Genomic DNA, 18,779 nt, shown 5'->3' with positions numbered 1-18,779 from the left:
ATTGAAGTAGGTTTGGGGAAGAATCAGCAATAATTCCTGCTTAAGCCATGAATGGTGGCAAGAGGTAAACAATTTAGTGAAGTATGTTTGAAACTTTTAAAACTGAAACCCACAGTTAAAAATATATCTTATATTTCATCCGTACACACTTTAATGTATGTATTTATGTACATAACAAATATTTTAAGAAAAAAGTACCTTACAGTGTGTATATTGTCTGATAGTTCTGTTCTTTTTCTTTTAAAATAATTGCTGCTCATTATCTCACTAAGTTGCAAATTGCAATTTGAAAAATGCTGTTTTAGTGTATTAATTACCTGTGCTTATGGAGAAATTCACCAACTCTATTAGCAAATGGAAAATTGAGTAAAAATACATTGTTGTTATGTACTAAATTATATCCTGTTTTGAGCATTTAATAAGACAATGAAAATATTTTACTAGCATTTTATCATGATAAAATATAAGCAACTTTACCTCAGCACACTCATTTCTTTGTAAAAGATGACTTTATTTTTAACATTGTATTTATATTTTAGGCCTTTTTAAATAAAAAGCTATTTAAACACTAAAAGATGTTATACTAATAGGTTATCTTTAAATGTTACCAGATTAATAGTTGCTGGTACTTTCTTAATTAGGCTAAATCTTAGTAGAGAAGGAAAAAATGAGCATGCTTTAATCTGGAGGTTGGTAAGCTTTTCCTGTAAAGGGTCAGCTAATGAATATTTTGTGCTTTGCAGGTCATAAGGTCTCTGTTGCAGCTGTTCACCTCTGCCATTGTATTGTGAAAATATTTAAGGAGGTAGAATGACTGGTATTTCAGTAAAATTGTTTATGGAAACTGATGTTTGAATTCCATATAATTACATGTCAAGATCTTATTTTTCGTTCGACTTCTTTTAACCATTAAAAAATGTAAACAACACTCTTAGTTTTTCAGCTGTAAAAAGATGGGTGATGGGCCAGATCTGTTTTGCCAGCCAGGGTTTCTCAACCCTTCTTTTAGCCTGAAAATGGAGAAAGTCAGTATTGGTCCCAAAAGGAGAAATTCACAATTGCAGTTAAGAATATGAATAATGATGTTAAATCTCTAAGTATTTATGTTTTTATTTTTCTGGCTATTAGGGCTGTACATTTTTGTGTTTATGTTTTGTAGACCGTTGATATTCATAAAGAGAAAGTTGCAAGAAGAGAAATTGGTATTTTGACTACCAATAAAAACACTTCAAGGACACATAAGATTATTGCTCCAGCCAACCTTGAACGACCAGTTCGATATATTAGAAAACCTATCGACTATACAATTCTAGATGATATTGGACATGGAGTAAAGGTAAGCATAAGTTTTGTCAAACTTTAAAAAAAATAGCCCATGATGGAGCTAACTCTTTAGAAAATTAAATGCTAATCTTTTCTTTCCAGAGGATCATTCTTGGCCTAGTTGTAGTTCTGAAGATTTCTTACCACTAATAACCTTTCTTCTTTAGTGCTGGATTCTCAAGTTTTAAACAGTCATCTTTGAGTGAATTGCATTTGCTTAATCAGTTATGAAAATACATCATGTACATCTGGAAATAAACGTAGTATATTTTAAATCCTTTAATGATTTAATATGACTAATTAAATATTATTCAGTATGTTATTAAAGTATTCACTTTATCTCAAAAATATCAGCATATTTCTGGCATTAGTTTTCAGAAAGAATATATATAAACATGTACTTTGAATTTTTCTAGAACAAATTTAGTTCAACATTTTGGGTGAGGAAAATGTAGATAAAAGTAATAAGTTAATTTAGTATTTCCACTGCTTTTCAGTATATAGCCATTATATATTTTGGCTTTTAAAATGTATTTAAGTGCCTGCTATGTACATAAAGTACAGTAATCACAACTGATGAACTTAAAACTTTCATTTAAATTGATACTTGTACTTAAGAAACTGTTCAGAGCTTCAGCTAAGTATTAGTTTATTTAAAGTTTGCGTCTCCTCAGTGATTTGAAAGACAATAACTTTTCAAATGTGATGCTGAGCGACTGTGTATATGCCTGTAAGTAAAACCATACAGTTCATGCAGTTGATTTATATAACCAAATTTAGAAAATATATCCCACACAAGGATGGCTGGAAATCAGTTAAATCTAAATTGAATGTAGATCTAGGTAAGAGAATACGTACAGTGTAAACTTAAAACAAAAAATTTTTTTTCAAAGTTTTGAATCAAGCACTATCATCTGAGATTTGATATTTAACTTTATAAGAACACCTAATACATTTAGGTTGCACTACAAATTAGAGCTTTTTAAAATAGGATGTGTAATTGGATGGATAACTGAGATTTATTCTAACTTGGGAAATTTTTTTGAGATTTATTTGAGGCTAACAACTCTTAAGAGAAAATTTTAGGATCCTTCCAGAATCTAATGGCAAAAAGACACTTAAAATATAAAACATCATATTTGTACTTGCCCACTTATGTAATAATAAAAAGGTTATCCCCCAACTCTTACTTAATTCTCAAGTAATTGTTCTTTAGGAACTCTGTAATCACTTTGATTTTTTTGGACTTTTAATGTTTAGGGGCCACTAATTTGAAGAAATCAGGAATAAAGTTGTTTTTAAATAAAGGTGTCTTATATAATTTCATCCAAAAACTTCCGTTCATGACACATTCTGCTTTAACCACTCTTTCTATGATCTACTGAAACATTATTTTTTAATGCTGAATGCTTAACTTGTTTTTTGTTTTTTCCTTTCTCTTCACATCCTGAAGTTCCAACTAACCTTTCAATGCTTTTTTTCCCTTACCTCTTTTATTTGCTCCATTTATGCATTAAGTGGTTGCTTAGATTTAAGGTAAGAGATTCCAGGGCTGGATTTCCATTCTTTGTCCTTATGTAGACTATTACATATGGGGAGTGAAGAGATACTTGGCACTTGGCCTTTAAAAACCAAGAAATAATTACTTTTTCTTATTTTATTTTTGTCATGCAACTTTGTGTGTCTTTATGTTCCATGAGGGCAAATATTTTTGACCGTTTTGTTTATTGCCCTATCCCATGTGCCTAAAATAGTGCCTGACACACATTAGACACTTAGTAAATATTTGTTGAATAAATGATTATTTTGCAATGTTAATATATTTTATGAAACTGAAATGTAAGTTACCCTATCATAATATGTCATTATGAAATAAAATTAGCTGGATTTTTGTAAATGGAGACATTTTGTTATGGATTGGAGGGCTGCTGATGTGCTTTGTTTAACCCTCCCCCTGTGTAATACCTTTTTATTCTATAAATGGTGTGCTTGATGATACACCTTATGGCCACTATGTCATTATCTCTTGACTCAATCACTGTAAAAAAAATTGAAAATTGGAAAATATTCAGTGTTATGGGTGTTTTTTAAGTTGCAGTATCATATATTTTGCAAAAAATAAAATTAGCATTTTTTTTCAAATTGCTTATAAATTGTATATTTCAGTATAATCCACTTTAAGAGGTTTCAAGCTGGGTAGTATTACATGCAAAACATCAAAAGCTCATGATAGTGTTTAACAAAATGCAAGTTAAGAACTAGAGATATCACCTTTTTTTACTTGTTTCAGTAACATTGGAGGGAAAACTGGGAAAAGATGTTCAAGAGTAATCAAGGAGCTTGTCAGATAGAGCGATACTAAAATTGTCACTGAACTGAAAGTGCATTTTCTTTTTTTAGCTTTTTTTCTTAGCTGAATTCTGTGATTCCTTTTCACACACACACACATATATATACATATATATTCTTACCATTCTTACTATATATTGTGCTGTTTGCCATGTCTTCAGTGTAGAAAGTGATAACAAGAAGACAAGATGACTGAGGCCTGAATCATTAACTAGCTACTAACCACAGCCACAGAAAGTTAAACAGTTGTGGTAGAGATGTGACTGGAGGAGCCTAGGCAGATGTACTTCATGTGAGTGAGCGAAGCATCTGGAACTGTGAGGAGATTCCTTTGCATAAAAGAGGTAGAAATAGACCAAAAGTAGTGTTTGTGGCTACCTCGGCTGTTTCTGTGTTCAAATTTTGGCTATGGATACATGAACCTCCAAAGTGATAGAAGTGTGCAGAAAATTCAACCGAAGGAAAAACAAAACAATGGACCAGTTCTTTCCCCTTCAAGTTTACACCATCTTGCCTAAAGAACTACCCCTGGCTCATTTCCTCTAAACCCTACTATGACTCCTTGACCTTTCTGGGTTCAGGATCCTGTTCTGTGTGAGAGAGAGGCCAGAGTGAGTGGGAAATGAGAGGTTCCTAGGAAGAAATATCCAATAAGGAAATTCCCACTTGGAGAAGATTCCTTAACATCTTTGCTCTTTGCAACAAAAAACCCACTCCCCGGGACTGTGGCTCAATGCAGTTGTTTCTGCTCTGTTGGGCTGGGGTGGATAGGGTAAGGAGTGTAGCCTGAGATCATCTTAGAAGCTAGACTGTGACAGTCCTCGGTCTTTCCTTTCTTCCTGTCCTTCTTTGAAGTGTGTCTGTCTCCTCCATAAACTTGTGGCACACAGCGGATCATTTTGGGTGAACCAAAGCAGAGTATAGCAAGTCGTTAACTTTTTGTGCTGGTAGAAAAAAAATGAGTGGCTTCAGAAGGTTGATTAATGGAATAATCAAATATATTAAGATAGAAAATAGAATTTTAAAATGTTGAAGTTGGAAGGAACTTGCAAATAGTAAACTAGTCCAGGGGTTTTCCAGCTGAGTTTTTTGGAGACCCACGGATGACATCAGGTGTGCCCTGTAAGTCTCCTGATCCTTGCTTTCCTCCTCATCTCATCGTGAGCTCTGTCTTTGCTCCCAGTCTTGTCAGACTTGATGGCTTTCAGATACACTCTTAACAAATACCATCTTTGGGAGCAGACACATGGGATGTGACTCAAAAGAGACCTCCATGCTTAAAACTTGAATTTTTAACCTTTTATACATTACATCCTGATTGTGTTTAATAGTTCTTCTCTGGTGAAATTTGGGTTAATTGTTTTTCCTTCAGTCAAATAAGAATAAATTGTAGGATTTAATTCATAAGACCTTTGAAAGCAATGGGGGTAATATCATACAAAGTCGATGGTAGAGTGCCATATTGGAAGTATTTTTTTTTCATTTATTTTTATTAGTTGGAGGCTAATTACTTTACAATATTGTAGTGGGTTTTGTCATACATTGACATGAATCAGCCATAGAGTTACATGTATTCCCCATCCCGATCCCCCCTCCCACCTCCCTCCCTACCCGATCCCTCTGGGTCTTCCCGTGCACCAGGCCCGAGCACTTGTCTCATGCATCCCACCTGGGCTGGTGATCTGTTTCACCCTAGATAATATACATGTTTTGATGCTGTTCTCTCAAAACATCCCACTCTTGCCTTCTCCCACAGAGTCCGAAAGTCTGTTCTGTATGGAAGTATTTTAATATGTACCTGAGGTCATATAAAAGTGGCACATACCTTGAACTGGGGTATCCTTTCCCCACTCTTTATTTTAATATTTAAGACTTTTAAGATCTTGTTACTGATGTATTTGAAACAGATTTTTCTGTTGAAAAGTGAAAAAGTTGTCCACTGCTGAAGCTACATACACTTAAGTACTTTTAAAATAAGTATATTTATTTCAGTCAAAAATAGTAAAGGCTTCTGATCTGTTAATGTAGTTTTTCAGTTGAACGTTGTGCAAGCAGATTCTTAATGATGAACAAGGAAGGCTTGGAAGTCCCATTTACACTTAACACATTAAGAATATAACACTTCGGGAAAGTTTCGCTTGGGATCATGAAGATTCATAATTTAACTCTGTAAAATATGATTTAACCTTTTCAGTTTGAGTGTCATCTTGTGTGTGTCATTATCTACAGAAAATTGCCCCTCACATTTCTAGGTTTCGGGTACAGCTGAGGATTCATTGTTAAGCGTTTATTTGACACACTTGGAAGGAAAACACCACAATAGCAACACCTTTTGGGAGAATCATCTGTGTTTGCCTCTTTGTTCCAGTCTTGAGCCACCAATTCAGTCTTGGCAAAAGCCAGTTGTTGGAAAATAGTTTCAAAATTCAAGCAGAAATTTATCCATCTTTATTCTGCTTTTCTTTTTTAACTGTTCTTCCCTCCTTACTCCTAATCTCTTACTCATTATCTCTGTAGTTGAGTTCACTTGCTCAGTCGTGTTTGAGTCTTTGTGACCCATGGACTGCAGCACGCCAGGCCTCCCTGTCCATCACCAACTCCTGGAGTTTACTCAAACTCATGTCCATTGAATCGGTGATGCCATCCAACCATCTCATTCTCTGTGTTCCCTTCTTCTCCCACCTTCAGTCTTTCCCAGCATCAGGGTCTTTTCAAATGAGTCAGGTCTTTGCATCAGGTGGTCAAAGTATTGGAGTTTCAGCTTCAGCATCAGTCCTTCCAATGTATATTCAGGACTGATTTCCTTTAGGATTGACTGGATGGATCTCCTTGCTGTCCAAGGGACTCTCAAGAGTCTTCCCCAACACTATAGTTCAAAAGCATCAATTCTTCAGCACTTAGCTTTCTTTATAGTCCAACTCTCAGGTTGACTACTACATGACTATAGTGTACATGACTACTAGAAAAACTGTAGATTTGACTAGACGGACCTTTGTTGGCAATGTCTCAGCTTTTTAATATGCTGTCTAGGTTGGTCATAATTTTTCTTCCAAGGAGCACGTGTCTTTTAATTTCATGGCTGCAGTCACCATCTGCAGTGATTTTGGAGCTCCCCCCCCAAAAAGTCTCTCACTATTTCCACTGTTTGCTCATCTATTTGCCGTGAAGTGATGGGACCAGTTGCCATGATCTTAGTTTTCTGAATGTTAAGTTTTAAGCCAACTCTTTCACTCTCCTCTTGCACTTTCATCAAGAGACTCTTTTGTTCTTCGCTTTCTGCCATAACGGTGGTGTCATCTACATATCTGAGGTTCTTGATATTTCTCCCGGCAGTCTTGATTCCAGCTTGTGCTTCATCCAGTGTAGCATTTCTCATGATGTACTCTGCATTTAAGTTAAATAAGCAGGGTGACAATATACAGCCTTGACGTACTCCTTTCCCGATTTGGAACCAGTCCATTGTTCCATGTCCAGTTCTAACTGTTGCTTCCTGACCTGCATACAGATTTCTCAAGAGGCAGGTCAGGTGGTCTGGTATTCCTATCTCTTTCAGAATTTTCCACAGTCTGTTGTGATACACACAGTCAAAGGCTTTGGCATAGTCAATGAAGCAGAAATAGATGTTTTCCTGGAACTCTCTTGCTTTTTCGATGATACAGCGGATATTGGCAATTTGATCTCTGGTTTCTCTGCCTTTTCTAAATCCAGCTTGAACATTTGGAAGTTCACGGTTCATGTACTGTTGAAGCCTGGCTTGGAGACTTTTGAGTATTACTTTGCTAGCATGTGAGATGAGTGCAATTATGCGGTAGTTTGATTATTCTTTGGCATTGCCTTTCTTTGGGATTGGAATGAAAACTGACCTTTACCAGTCCTGTGGCCACTGCTGAGTTTTTCAGATTTGCTGGCATATTGAGTGCAGCACTTTCACAACATCATCTTTTAGGATTTGAAGTAGCTCAACTGGAATTCCATCATTTCCACTAGCTTTGTTTGAAGTGATGCTAAGGCCCACTTGACTTTGCAATTCAGAATGTCTGGCTCTAGGTGAATGATGATTATCTGGCTTGTGAAGATCTTTTTTATATAGTTCTTCTGTGTATTTTTGCCACCTCTTCTTAATATCTTCAGCTTCTGTTAGGTCCATACCATTTCTGTCCTTTATTGTCCCTATATTTGCATGAAAAGTTCCCTTGGTATCTCTCATTTTCTTGAAGAGATCTTTAGTCTTTCCCATTCTATTGTTTTCCTCTGTTTCTTTGCATTGATCGCTTAGGAAGGCTTTCTTATCTCTTTGCTATTCTTTGGAACTCTGCATTCAAATGGGTATATCTTTCCTTTTGTCCTTTGCCTTTAGCTTCTCTTCTTTTCTCAGCTATTTGTAAGGCTTCCTCAGACAACCTATTTTGCCTTTTTGCCTTTCCTTTTCTTGGGGATGGTCTTGATCACTGCCTCCCATACAATGTCATGAACCTCCGTCCATAGTTCTCAGGCACTCTATGAGATCTAATCCCTTGAATCTATTTGTTACTTCCGCTGTATAATCAAAAGGGATTTGATTCAGGTCACACCTGAGTGGTCTAGTGGTTTTCCCTACTTTGCTCTGTAGTGGATTATATTAAAACTCTTGGTACCTTAGGCTTTTTGTCTTCCTGTCTTACTAAAAATTTTACCTTTCTCCTGAAGCTACACTCGAATTCCTGATTTCAGTTTTGATTTCCCTCAGAGAATCTCCTGGTCCTTTTCCTGTTGGCTCAGAGAATTTAAATAAGAACATATATCCTCTGAGGAGAGGGATAGAGGTCTCTAGGAAGCCAGAAGTTATGCAGTGGATGGGACTGCTGGGAACAACACTGGACACGGAATGAAAGCCTTCAGGTGTTTGCCCACGGCTTCTGCCCATCCTCGCTTCGCCACATCCAGACACAAACTATACATACTCCTCCTCTTCTCCTAGTGTGTTTAAATTTTTCTCTCTTTAAAACTTGGTAACACTCCAACTCAGATTTTTCTCTATAAAACTTTCTGTTAGGTAATTCTTCTCACACTGAAACTTCTTTTTTGGAGATTTCTGTATTTGTAGAAATCACTTTTTAAGCAGGGTGTCTTAGTTATTCTAAAATAAGTTCCATGAAAGCAGAGAAATCATTTTATAGACCTTTGTCTCCCCTTATTTTTCTTATTCTTTTACTCTTGTGCCTAGAGGTCTGGTGGTTTAAATGAGCGATATACCACAGTTGTCATTTTAGAATGTCTCCCCCACTTTTGCAGCAAGTTATCTATTCCTGGGAGATTGCTTCATAATAGAAGTGATATGCTCTATGAACTAAAGATACAAAGATACTTTGTAAATACTCTTTAAAAAATACTAGAGTTCACAGGGTATTGGAAAGCACTGAGATTTGTAATGAGCATTATATATGATATGCATGATATTATATATCAAGGTTCAAGGAGGTACTGCATATACGAAAAAAGGTTAGGGCCAGAAAGATAGGAGCCCTTTAGAAACAGTATTAAGGTATAATGATTGGCCTGAGAGTTGGTGCTAGTTGTGATCTCCAGAGTTTGGAGATCAGAGAAGACCACTCTGGTCCTAAAGGAACTGCTCTTACTCTCAGTATTGTCTGCATTTCTTAGTCCAGGCCAGTGGGAAAGTATTTGAGCTTGGTCGTGCATTAACCTTTGTCACCTAAATGAAATATTTCTTCTGTTCTTGAGTGTTTCTTTCTGGCAGAAGAAGGAAAAAAAAAGACTTTTCCTGCTGTTTCTCCATGTGCCTACTACCTGTTTCACTCAGCTCTCAGTGATGACTTTTTCCCTTCATGACATCAAAAAATACCCACATTCATTGAACTATTGTTGGAATCAGCCACCAAAGTTTCATTCCAGTTCTCAGATAAAACTTTGGAAAGAATAATTAGCACTCCTATTCATGATTCAGACCTCTAACTACACTACACATTTAGGTGTCAGATGATAGTTTTGCCCAGGTGTTTTTAAAGTTTCATGTGGAATTGCTGTTATGAATTGGAGCAGTGTCGCTTTGTCGTCTTTGTCCTGAGTTTGTGGTATGTTCTCGCTCTAGTTACGTTCTCCTTCACCACACTCGGTTAGTCTTGTGTTTTGCTTCTTGTCTGGAAACACTGGGTTGCCCTATAACTTCCCTCAAAGTAGTTTTTAGAACCATGACAACTATCCCATACATAATTTTTTACCAAATTATTTTAGATGTGAGATACAGTTTAATTTTAATTATAATATAGATTTCACCTATGAAAATTGTTCTGTTTGGCAATTTTTCTTGTTTTTTTTTTTCTTTTTCCTCAAATTAGATGGCAGTATTTATATTCTGCATAGCATATTCATTGTTTTACTTTCAGTACAGAAGCATTTTTCTCAAGGAAAACTACCTTGAAGAAATACTGAGTTCTCTTTTAGCTTAATACAAAGGTAGTACAGAACTACATCTTAGTTGGACATTCCATAGGGACTCTTTGGTTTTTTAAAGTGAAAATTACTCATGCAAATCCCATTAACCAAACAAATAGAACCATTTGATGATTCTACAGGTCAAAAATGTATCAAAGTTTATGTATGGAATTGTCCACTATGTTTCAATTTATAGGTTGTCTATTTCATATTATTTTTTGGGTAGATTTCAAGATTTATAGAGAAGATACTGCAATTTAAACAGAACACCTTACATACCAAAACCTTAAACAAATTAAAGTTGGAAAGCTGTTTTCAAATATTTTAGCTATTCCATGTATAGAATAAAATTGTTTTATCCTTTTCTGTCCTTGCTCCTTTTCCTTCCTATTTCTAGCAAATTGATGTAGTTTAGTGTTTGGCTCACCTACTTCTCCTTCATCACTTAAAGTGACCTTGGGTTTTATGTTGTTTAAGGTTGAGCTTAAAGGACTTTGGTTACTACTTTAAAAAAATCTCCTGGTATCATGAATTAAGATATACAGTTTTTAAAGCTACTGGTTATTTGTCATACTACTCCTAAAAATTTGCCCCAATGTGGATTAATTTTTTAAAAACTTCTGGTACTTTTAAGATATGATCAGTATACCCTCTACTTATTAATGAGGGGGAGAGCACAGATAAGTTAATCTTTATTCTTCCTTGATAACCAGTTTGTTTTGTATTTGTTGTTTAAAAGTAATAACAAAGGAGTACAGAAAAATGCATAGCCTTAAAAATATTGCTATTTCAAAGGTATCATTTGTCATTAAAGATTGTTTTAACATCACACACAACTTGTTCACTGGGCTATTCATTTGAAGAGTTTGTTTCTTGGTATATTTTTTCTTGCCTATTCAGATAACAAGCAGTATTTTAGGATTTTAAAATACTCCATTTAAGCCAGAGTTAATTTTGACAGCCTCAATATTCTGTATGTAATTATGATTTGTTTTCTTAGATTTTGTATTTTAAACTTATAAATGTATTCTGATTTCAAAAGTATAGTGTCTTACAGTTTCATTTTATAAGTATAATTTGAATACTCTGGACATACTCTTAGTGGAAAAGTTAAGATCCTTTTTTGAAGTGTTCAGCAGTCCAGAATATTAGGAGCTTTAAAATAGGGTCAGGCATGAACACACATGGTGAACATTATTAACTCTAACCCGTTGGTAATCTCAAACAACTTGAGACTGCATTTGAACTATATTCATGCATGACTTCTCTTAGTGCCTTAAGACACCCAGATCTCTAGGGCCTTCTGTGTAAGTGCTCACTTCCTCCTTTGGTGGCAGTCCACACTTGTTCCCAGGTCACCCAACTTTCCCACACTTGGGTTTTCAAATGGGGATAGAATAGAGAGGATAGAATAGTGGGGATAGAATAGATAGCTTAGCTCTGTGTTCTTAGCTCTTAGGACTGTGTTGCATCTTTCTCATGCCTAAATTAATCTTCATTTTGGGCCTGAGTGGGTTTAATTCCCATTGGCACTAGGACATTGCCAGTGGCCACTGTACCACTCACAGTTGAATGGTGTACCTCAGCCCCACCTTTCTGGGTCAAATGTTTAGGGACATGCCTTACCTTCTGGCAGTTCTCAGGTAGGTGATTCCTTCATAAGAGAACATTAATGAAATTTGAATTGTAAGGCTGATCCACAATTTATAAAAAGGAAATTTTCTCTGTATGATTTAACTTTATATAATATTCTGTACTTACAGTGGATCAAGTCTAAAATTGCATACTTTTGGGGGAAAACATGTATTTTGTTTTCTTACGATAAGCTTGCTATTTAAAAAAACAAGGAATTGCTTAAAGGCATTGTTGTTTCTGATTGAGTTACTCTTTATTAAAACTGAAATTTTTATAGTTAACCTATCTAATTTCAATTGAATGTAGTATCAAACAGTCTAACCAGTGATCTGTTGGTGTGATGAGCTAATGGCAAATAAATTCTTTGCATACACGTTTATAATCATTTGGAAATCTCATGTTAGGAAGAGTCCTTTGAGTACAACTGTAGACTGGTAGTAGAGTAGAAATTGCATATGAAATGCATGGCCTCTAATTTTTTTTCCTATTTAAACCTTCCCCTCCTTTGTTAAATAGCATAATGTTATTTCCCGAAAGTGGCACTTTGTTTCACTGCATTCAAATTAAATTGAGTTTTCCTCAAAATTTTTTTAGGTGAGTACCCAGAATATGAAGATGGGTGGGCTGCCGCGTACAACACCTCCAACACAGAAGCCCCCCAGCCCCCCTCTGTCAGGCAAAGGGACACTTGGGTGAGTATGTAACTAAGTAGTGATTGCAAACCATTTCATGTCCTGTGTGAAAACTAAACACTATATGTATGTTTACACTATTTTTAAATATTTGAAAAGAGAATATTTTCTTCCTAAGATTATCCATTTTGTGTGTAACTTTCCCAAAAGGAAAACATCTTTTACACTTTAAATTATACCTGGGAAACATCTCTCTACTTTAAAAAATATTCTGTTTAGAAATTATTTTTCTAATAAATTTTAAATTTGAGGTAAAATCCAAGCCTGAGTTCATGGCTTATTATAAATTGCACTCTAATTGCTATTCAGAAACTTTTTAGTCTTTTCTATTATAATTGACTCTTCTTATTCTGACTAGTCTTCTGAAGAAAATACTGTGCAGATTACCGAATTCTGTGTATCTTGTTTTTTTTATGAGAAATTATGAGCTTTCATTCCATCTACAGACTTGGGCTCCAGATTTGACATAAATGGTCAATTAACAGAAAAGCTTGACCTTGTTTCTTTTATAGCATCTTAATACAAAAACTTGGTTTATCATTGATCAAGGTTTGTGATCAGTTGGGCATAATATTGCCCAGAAGTTGGGTGACTAAAATCATGGTCCTGCTCAGCTCCTGATGTGTGGTCTTGCATAGTAAGCCTCTTAGCAATTCAGTTTTTTCATCTGTAAAAGGGGGTAATATTTGTCCTCTGTCAACTTTTCAGGGTCACTGTACCATGAATTGGATTTTTTTAAAAAATGTGTAAGACAAAGACAAAATGCCTTTATTACCATTGGCTTTGTGATATATGCTTAAAAGTTTTTAATTGGAAATCTTGTTTTTTGGCCCCCTCACCAAAAAGCAAACAAGAAAACCAGACCAAAAAACCCAGCAACCTAATCAATCAAAGAAAGATAATGTTGGAGGAGGAATTAAAATTAGGGCAGTGGAAAACAAAAGAATAAAATTAGATTTCTGGCCAGAAATAGAGTGATTTTATTTGGGGAGGACAAAAAACAATTCTGCTTAGGTTAGAAAGGAAAAGCTCTACTAGCTTAAATAAGATTTAAGCTTCAGAGTAGAATGTAGATGTCATGGTATGTCATAATTGGACAGGGTAAGAGTAGAGATCAGGTCAAGAGGGAGTATTTGTTTTATTTTCCTGTGAAATGTCTATATTTCTGTCATGTATAGTTTCTAATGGATTTTATTAGGTTTTGAATCAAGATTGTTAGCAAGATAATCCTAGTAAAATAAAAATATCCATTGCTCCCAAATTTTAAAGATGTACTTGTACACTGGTATTTGTTTTCCTTGTGTATTAGCAAGGGCTCTGCAGGATCCCTGGAGGCCAGGGTGGCCGAGCACCACCAGACACTTGATGGCCACAGCCTGGCTGCTTCACAGTCTTGGCTCGGCCCCCATATTTTGTCCTCTCTCCCTAGTTTTTTACCTTGTTTTTATCATTGTCTTCACTGTGTGGGCTTCCCTGGTCGCTGAGCTGGTAAAGAATCCACCTGCAATGAGGGAGACCTGGGTTCATTCCCTGGGTTGGGGAGGTCCCCTGGAGAAGGGAAAGGCTACCCACTCCAAGTATTCTGGCCTGGAGAATTCCGTGGTCTATATATATAGTCCATGGGGTCACAAAGAGTCGGACACAACTGAGCAACTTTCACTTCACTGTGTAGTTCTTAGTCAGCAAAGTTTTTGTTCTGTTCCCTTGGATGACACAAGAGCATTTTTATTGTCTGGAGAAAATTGTTTGGAAATCCATCAGTTTCCTATTTTATGGTGTTTTATATGTACATCATAATTTCAGAGATGCCTAAGCTTCTTTATAATGTTTTAAACTCAAGGCCCTGACATTCCTTTTTTTTTTTAACCCAATATCTTATCTAGTGCCCCTTCTTTATTTTTAATAATGTGTATATTTGTTTATGCAAGAGGATTTTGAGAGTAGTAGACAGGGTCATGGCAGAGTAATCTCATCCAGAATCAGTGAGCCAAAACTTGGTGGATGAGAGAGAAGAATATTTAAAGGAACCTTGGGAGCTTTTGAGGAAGTGAATTATTGAGAAATACAGAAGTCAGGTGAGCATCATCATTTTAAGGGAAAAAAGCTCTTTAGTTTTCATATCTTGAGATCCCGTTAAAGATCAGAATCTCATCTACACAATATCAATTTCATGTCAGTTGAGTATTAATCATTGCCATAAAGATGGAAACTTAAAGATGAGAATTATCTTAATAATTACTGGTGTACCAGTGTGCATCCTATTTCCTATATTTCCTTTCTTGGTCGTCATTCTTTTAAGAAGAAAGTTTGAGAAAAAGAGAAGTATGCTAATGAAATACAGTCTGTTCTGTACTTCAAAGTAAATAAGGTAGAAAGACTTAGGTGATCTGTTTTTTTTCTTCTCTCTTTTAAATGTTGAGCTCTGAGGAGGGTAAGAGGTAAGAGCGATCATGGTGAAAGGTTAAGGAGGATGTGAAGTGAGAATATAAGGAGAGGAGATTAAATTATGTATTTCTGTGTGTGGATGTAGTTTTATTTCTATGTACTTATTACACAGAAAGAGAAATGAGCTGTTAATGGTTGCTGTTGATCATCAATGTGGGGGTTGTGGAGCCAGACTCTGTAGATTTATTTACCCTACCTTTGATTATTTTTGGTTAGGGAGAGAGGGGTGAGGAAGATAATTAGTGCATTTGTGAAGTGCATTTGGAAGAATTTAACATGACACTAAACAAATTTGAACTCATCTAAGAAGAGAGTCTGGGAAGCATTGGCTTACCTTGGGGAGAAACTTCATGCTCTCAAAATGAATGAACAAAATTAGTGTAGGGAAATGAGGTCAAAGACTAAAAAAAAAATAACAATACGCATCAAAGCCCTAATGGTGGAGAAGTGATACTTAAGGGAAGATGGAAATTGGTAGCTGGGTTTTATTAGAACACATTTTACTACCTCTGAGTACAAGTTGTATTTCACTACTGGCAACTCTGATTTATTGTGCCGAGACTTGCTAACCACACGATACATACGCTCTTCTTTTTGTAGGCGGCACTCCCCCTATCGCACACTGGAGCCAGTGCGTCCTCCAGTGGTACCAAATGATTACGTACCTAGCCCAACCCGTAATATGGCTCCCTCGCAGCAGAGCCCTGTGAGGACAGCTTCTGTGAATCAAAGAAATCGAACTTACAGGTATTTTCTCTACCTCAGTGCAAAATGGGATGGTCATAGCACCATTATTTGTTCAGATAACTTCAGCTAAATCTCTCTCATTTTCCAAGCACTAAGTTCTTTTCCTCACACTACTCCCCCAAACCTCATCTAATTCCACCTCCCTCTCCTCATGTTCTGATGCAACTTTGAGCAGCCAGGAAGTTGAAAAAGAACAGACATCTCAAAGTGCAAACTTTTCTGCAAGACTGATAGTTAGAGTTGACCTGAAAAAGAAAATCACTGACCAGATACGGGGAATTTCAAGTTGTTTTTTGGTGGTACTTTACAGATGAAAAACCATATGCAACAAAACGTTAATATGGCATAATATGTCATGATATCGTTACAAATAAAATTGGACAAATAATTTGTTTAGGAAAACTGTTCTTATTATAAAAACTATTTCTTCAGACAGCCATTAAACTGGAATAAAAGAAAGTAGTAATATTTTCATGCGTTGAGCCCCATCATTTATCCTTTATATTTATGGAGAATTTTTGTTTTTCTCAATTTCTTTAGTATATGTTTATTAAAAGGTGGCCAAAACAAGTTTCTTGAACTCAACTTTTTTCCCTTCCTTTATAAAGAAATTCATCTCTGAAATGGAGGGCTTTTGAATTCCCATCTCGTAGCTATATTCATTTCAGAACATTCTGGAAAGTGCTGGTGGTGTCTTTCTGTGCATGGACGCTCATGTTTCGGTGGCTCTCCTTTCTGTAGCAGCAGCGGGAGCAGTGGGGGAAGCCACCCGAGCAGCCGGAGCAGCAGTCGGGAGAACAGCGGAAGTGGGAGTGTGGGCGTCCCCATCGCCGTTCCCACCCCCTCTCCTCCCAGCGTCTTTCCAGGTAAAGCCTGACCTGTGCTTCGTCTTCACCTGTCCTTGCTGAGTTTGTCCTTGCAGTTTCCAGTGTAATTACACTGAGCTTTCTTCATAATCAGTTTTTTTTCGCTTGAAGACCCTGTAAATGTTGAGAAATCTTTCTGCATTTTGCTATTTTTAACCACATTATTTGTCAGTTTATGTCCACTTACTTCTCTGTGATTCGCTGCTGGGTCTTGGTTGGCGCTTAGAGGTTGCACCTTGGCACGGGTGACGCGTTTAACTCCAGCGGGTGTAAGGACAGTGCGTGCCTTTGGACACAGCGCAGCGTCAGTGTGAGGAGCCGTGGCGGTAACAGGATTGGGCGGATAGCATTTCAACAGTTCAACCTAGCGGACTCTTGGAACTTGAGTTGCTGAGAGGCTACCCTCTTTTCTCTGAAACAGAAAAATGTACTTGTTTCATCTGAGGACACAAAACTTAGTTTTAAAAACCCGACACAGAAGACATAAGGATAGAAAATTACGTAATTTACTTAAAATAACAAAGAGACAATATCTTTAAAAAAATCTTGGAAAAAAGGTTTGTATTTCTCTAAATTCTTTTTACCTGATGAGATATTTATGTCTGTAATGTTTATTTTCTGATTTGTATGACTCAGAGTGGAATACTGTTGTTTTCTAGTGTGTTATGTTTAGCTTTGTGTACTAGTTCCAGAATCTTGTGTTAAAAACAACAACATAAAGGGTCACTTTTCTTCCAGTGTGTTGGCTCTCAGGTAAAAAGGAATGCTTTTAATGAATTTAAAACTCTGGGCATTATCCTTAGCATCTTGAATTACTTGCTGTAAACCTAATAACCCTTTACCGTAAGCCTCACCCTTCTCTTATTTTTTAGCCCTCCCCTCTGTCCTCTGGTACTGACGAGCACTGCGCGTCTAACCCTGAGTTCCTGGCCCTGTGCCCTCCCCGCCTCCGGCACCGCCGCTAACGCCGCCTCTCGCTCCTCTCTGCCCGCAGCCCCCGCTGGCTCTGCCGCTCCTCCTCCCCTTCCTGCCGCTCCCGCGTCCGCCCCCGCCCCGCTCGGCCCTGCCGCCGCCCCTCCTGCCGCGGCCCCAGACGCCGCCGCTGGGGGCGCCCAGACCCTTGCCGATGGCTTCACTTCTCCAACTCCCCCTGTTGTTTCCTCCACTCCCCCGACAGGTGAGTATTGGCTTATTCCTTGCAGGCCGACTCAGTCGTCTGGCTCTGGCTCCTCTTAACTTGGAACTCTGGCTTCATGTTTTTGGTCTGTGCTTTGTATAAAAAAAAAAAAAATCTGCAGAATAATGCACTAACTAGAAAATGGCTCATGACCCAAGAGTAGAATTTGCTGAGGAAATCAGGGTCAAGTTTCTCATCTTTCTAATGTGCTTGTGCTGAGTAGTTCAGTTGTGTCTGGCTCTTTTGCGTGGAGTGTAGCCCCGCCAGGCTCCCCTGTCCATGGCATTTCCCAGGCAAGAACACTGGAGTGGGTTGCCGTTTCCTTCTCCAGGGGATCTTCCTGAAGCAGGGATTGAACCCACATCCTCCTGCATTAGCAGGTGGATTCTTCACCACTGAAGCACTTTGGAAGCCCAGTTAATAAAGCACTTCATAGAATGTGTGTGTTGTGCTGCTGCTGTATCTAGATGTTTAATGTTTTAAAATGTTTACATGTTTCAAAAGACATTTTAAAAAATTCATTTTAATTCACCCATTTTGGATGGTGTATTATGGCTTAGTTCCTGTACCAGCACTCTTTAAGAAAAGCATTCTGTACTGGGTGTATTTAAAGCTGAGCTGTCCTTTTGATCTACATACAGCTCTGTTAGGCCATGTAGCTAGTTAAATGTAGAAGCCCTGTTATGCTCCTACGTTGGTGGAGTAAGGAACACATCTTGAAATCCGCTGTAGGCCTAGAAAGGACGAATCATCCCCACCTAGAGTCAGCATTATAATTTAATAACAGGGGCTGGTTCCTAGTCTGCACTGAGGAATATCTGTTGTATGAGTGAACAATAAGTTTTTTTTTAAACAAAAAGCATAATTAATGTCTTAATAACAATTTATATAATCTCTTTACTGCTTTTGAATTTCCAGATACTTTTTTCTTTTTATTAAGGTATAATTTATGTACAGTAAATCTCACCCTTTCTAGTGACTTCTTTGAGTTTTGACAAATGCACACAGTGATACAACCACAGCTACAGTGAAGGTGCACGATAGCCCTGTCATCCCCAGATTTCTCCATGCCCCCTCTGCACTCAGTCCTTCCGTTTTACTCATTTCACTCTT

General features: G+C 37.1%; 1 protein-coding gene across 19 annotated transcripts in view; it reads left to right on the top strand.

Moving 5' to 3' along the window:
* Nucleotides 1–18,779, top strand: part of ABI2 (abl interactor 2) — a 104,356-nt gene that overhangs the window by 55,823 nt on the left and 29,754 nt on the right. For 4 of the 19 annotated variants that reach the window (XM_043910332.1, XM_043910333.1, XM_043910323.1 and 1 more), the window contains exons 3-6: nucleotides 1,160–1,336; nucleotides 12,334–12,431; nucleotides 15,477–15,623; nucleotides 16,365–16,489. In XM_043910332.1, the coding sequence (XP_043766267.1) occupies nucleotides 1,160–1,336; nucleotides 12,334–12,431; nucleotides 15,477–15,623; nucleotides 16,365–16,489 (547 nt within the window). Of the gene's footprint in view, nucleotides 1–1,159; nucleotides 1,337–2,841; nucleotides 2,860–12,333; nucleotides 12,432–15,476; nucleotides 15,624–16,364; nucleotides 16,490–17,483; nucleotides 17,667–18,779 lie in introns of all 19 variants that reach the window. The other 15 variants (XM_043910331.1, XM_043910315.1, XM_043910317.1 and 12 more) reach the window with 7 other exon arrangements.

Source organism: Cervus elaphus, chromosome 8 (assembly GCF_910594005.1).
Source record: "Cervus elaphus chromosome 8, mCerEla1.1, whole genome shotgun sequence".
Lineage (NCBI taxonomy): Eukaryota > Metazoa > Chordata > Mammalia > Artiodactyla > Cervidae > Cervus > Cervus elaphus.
Note: the sequence above shows the minus strand (reverse complement) of the source record. Positions and strands in the feature narration are given on the sequence as shown.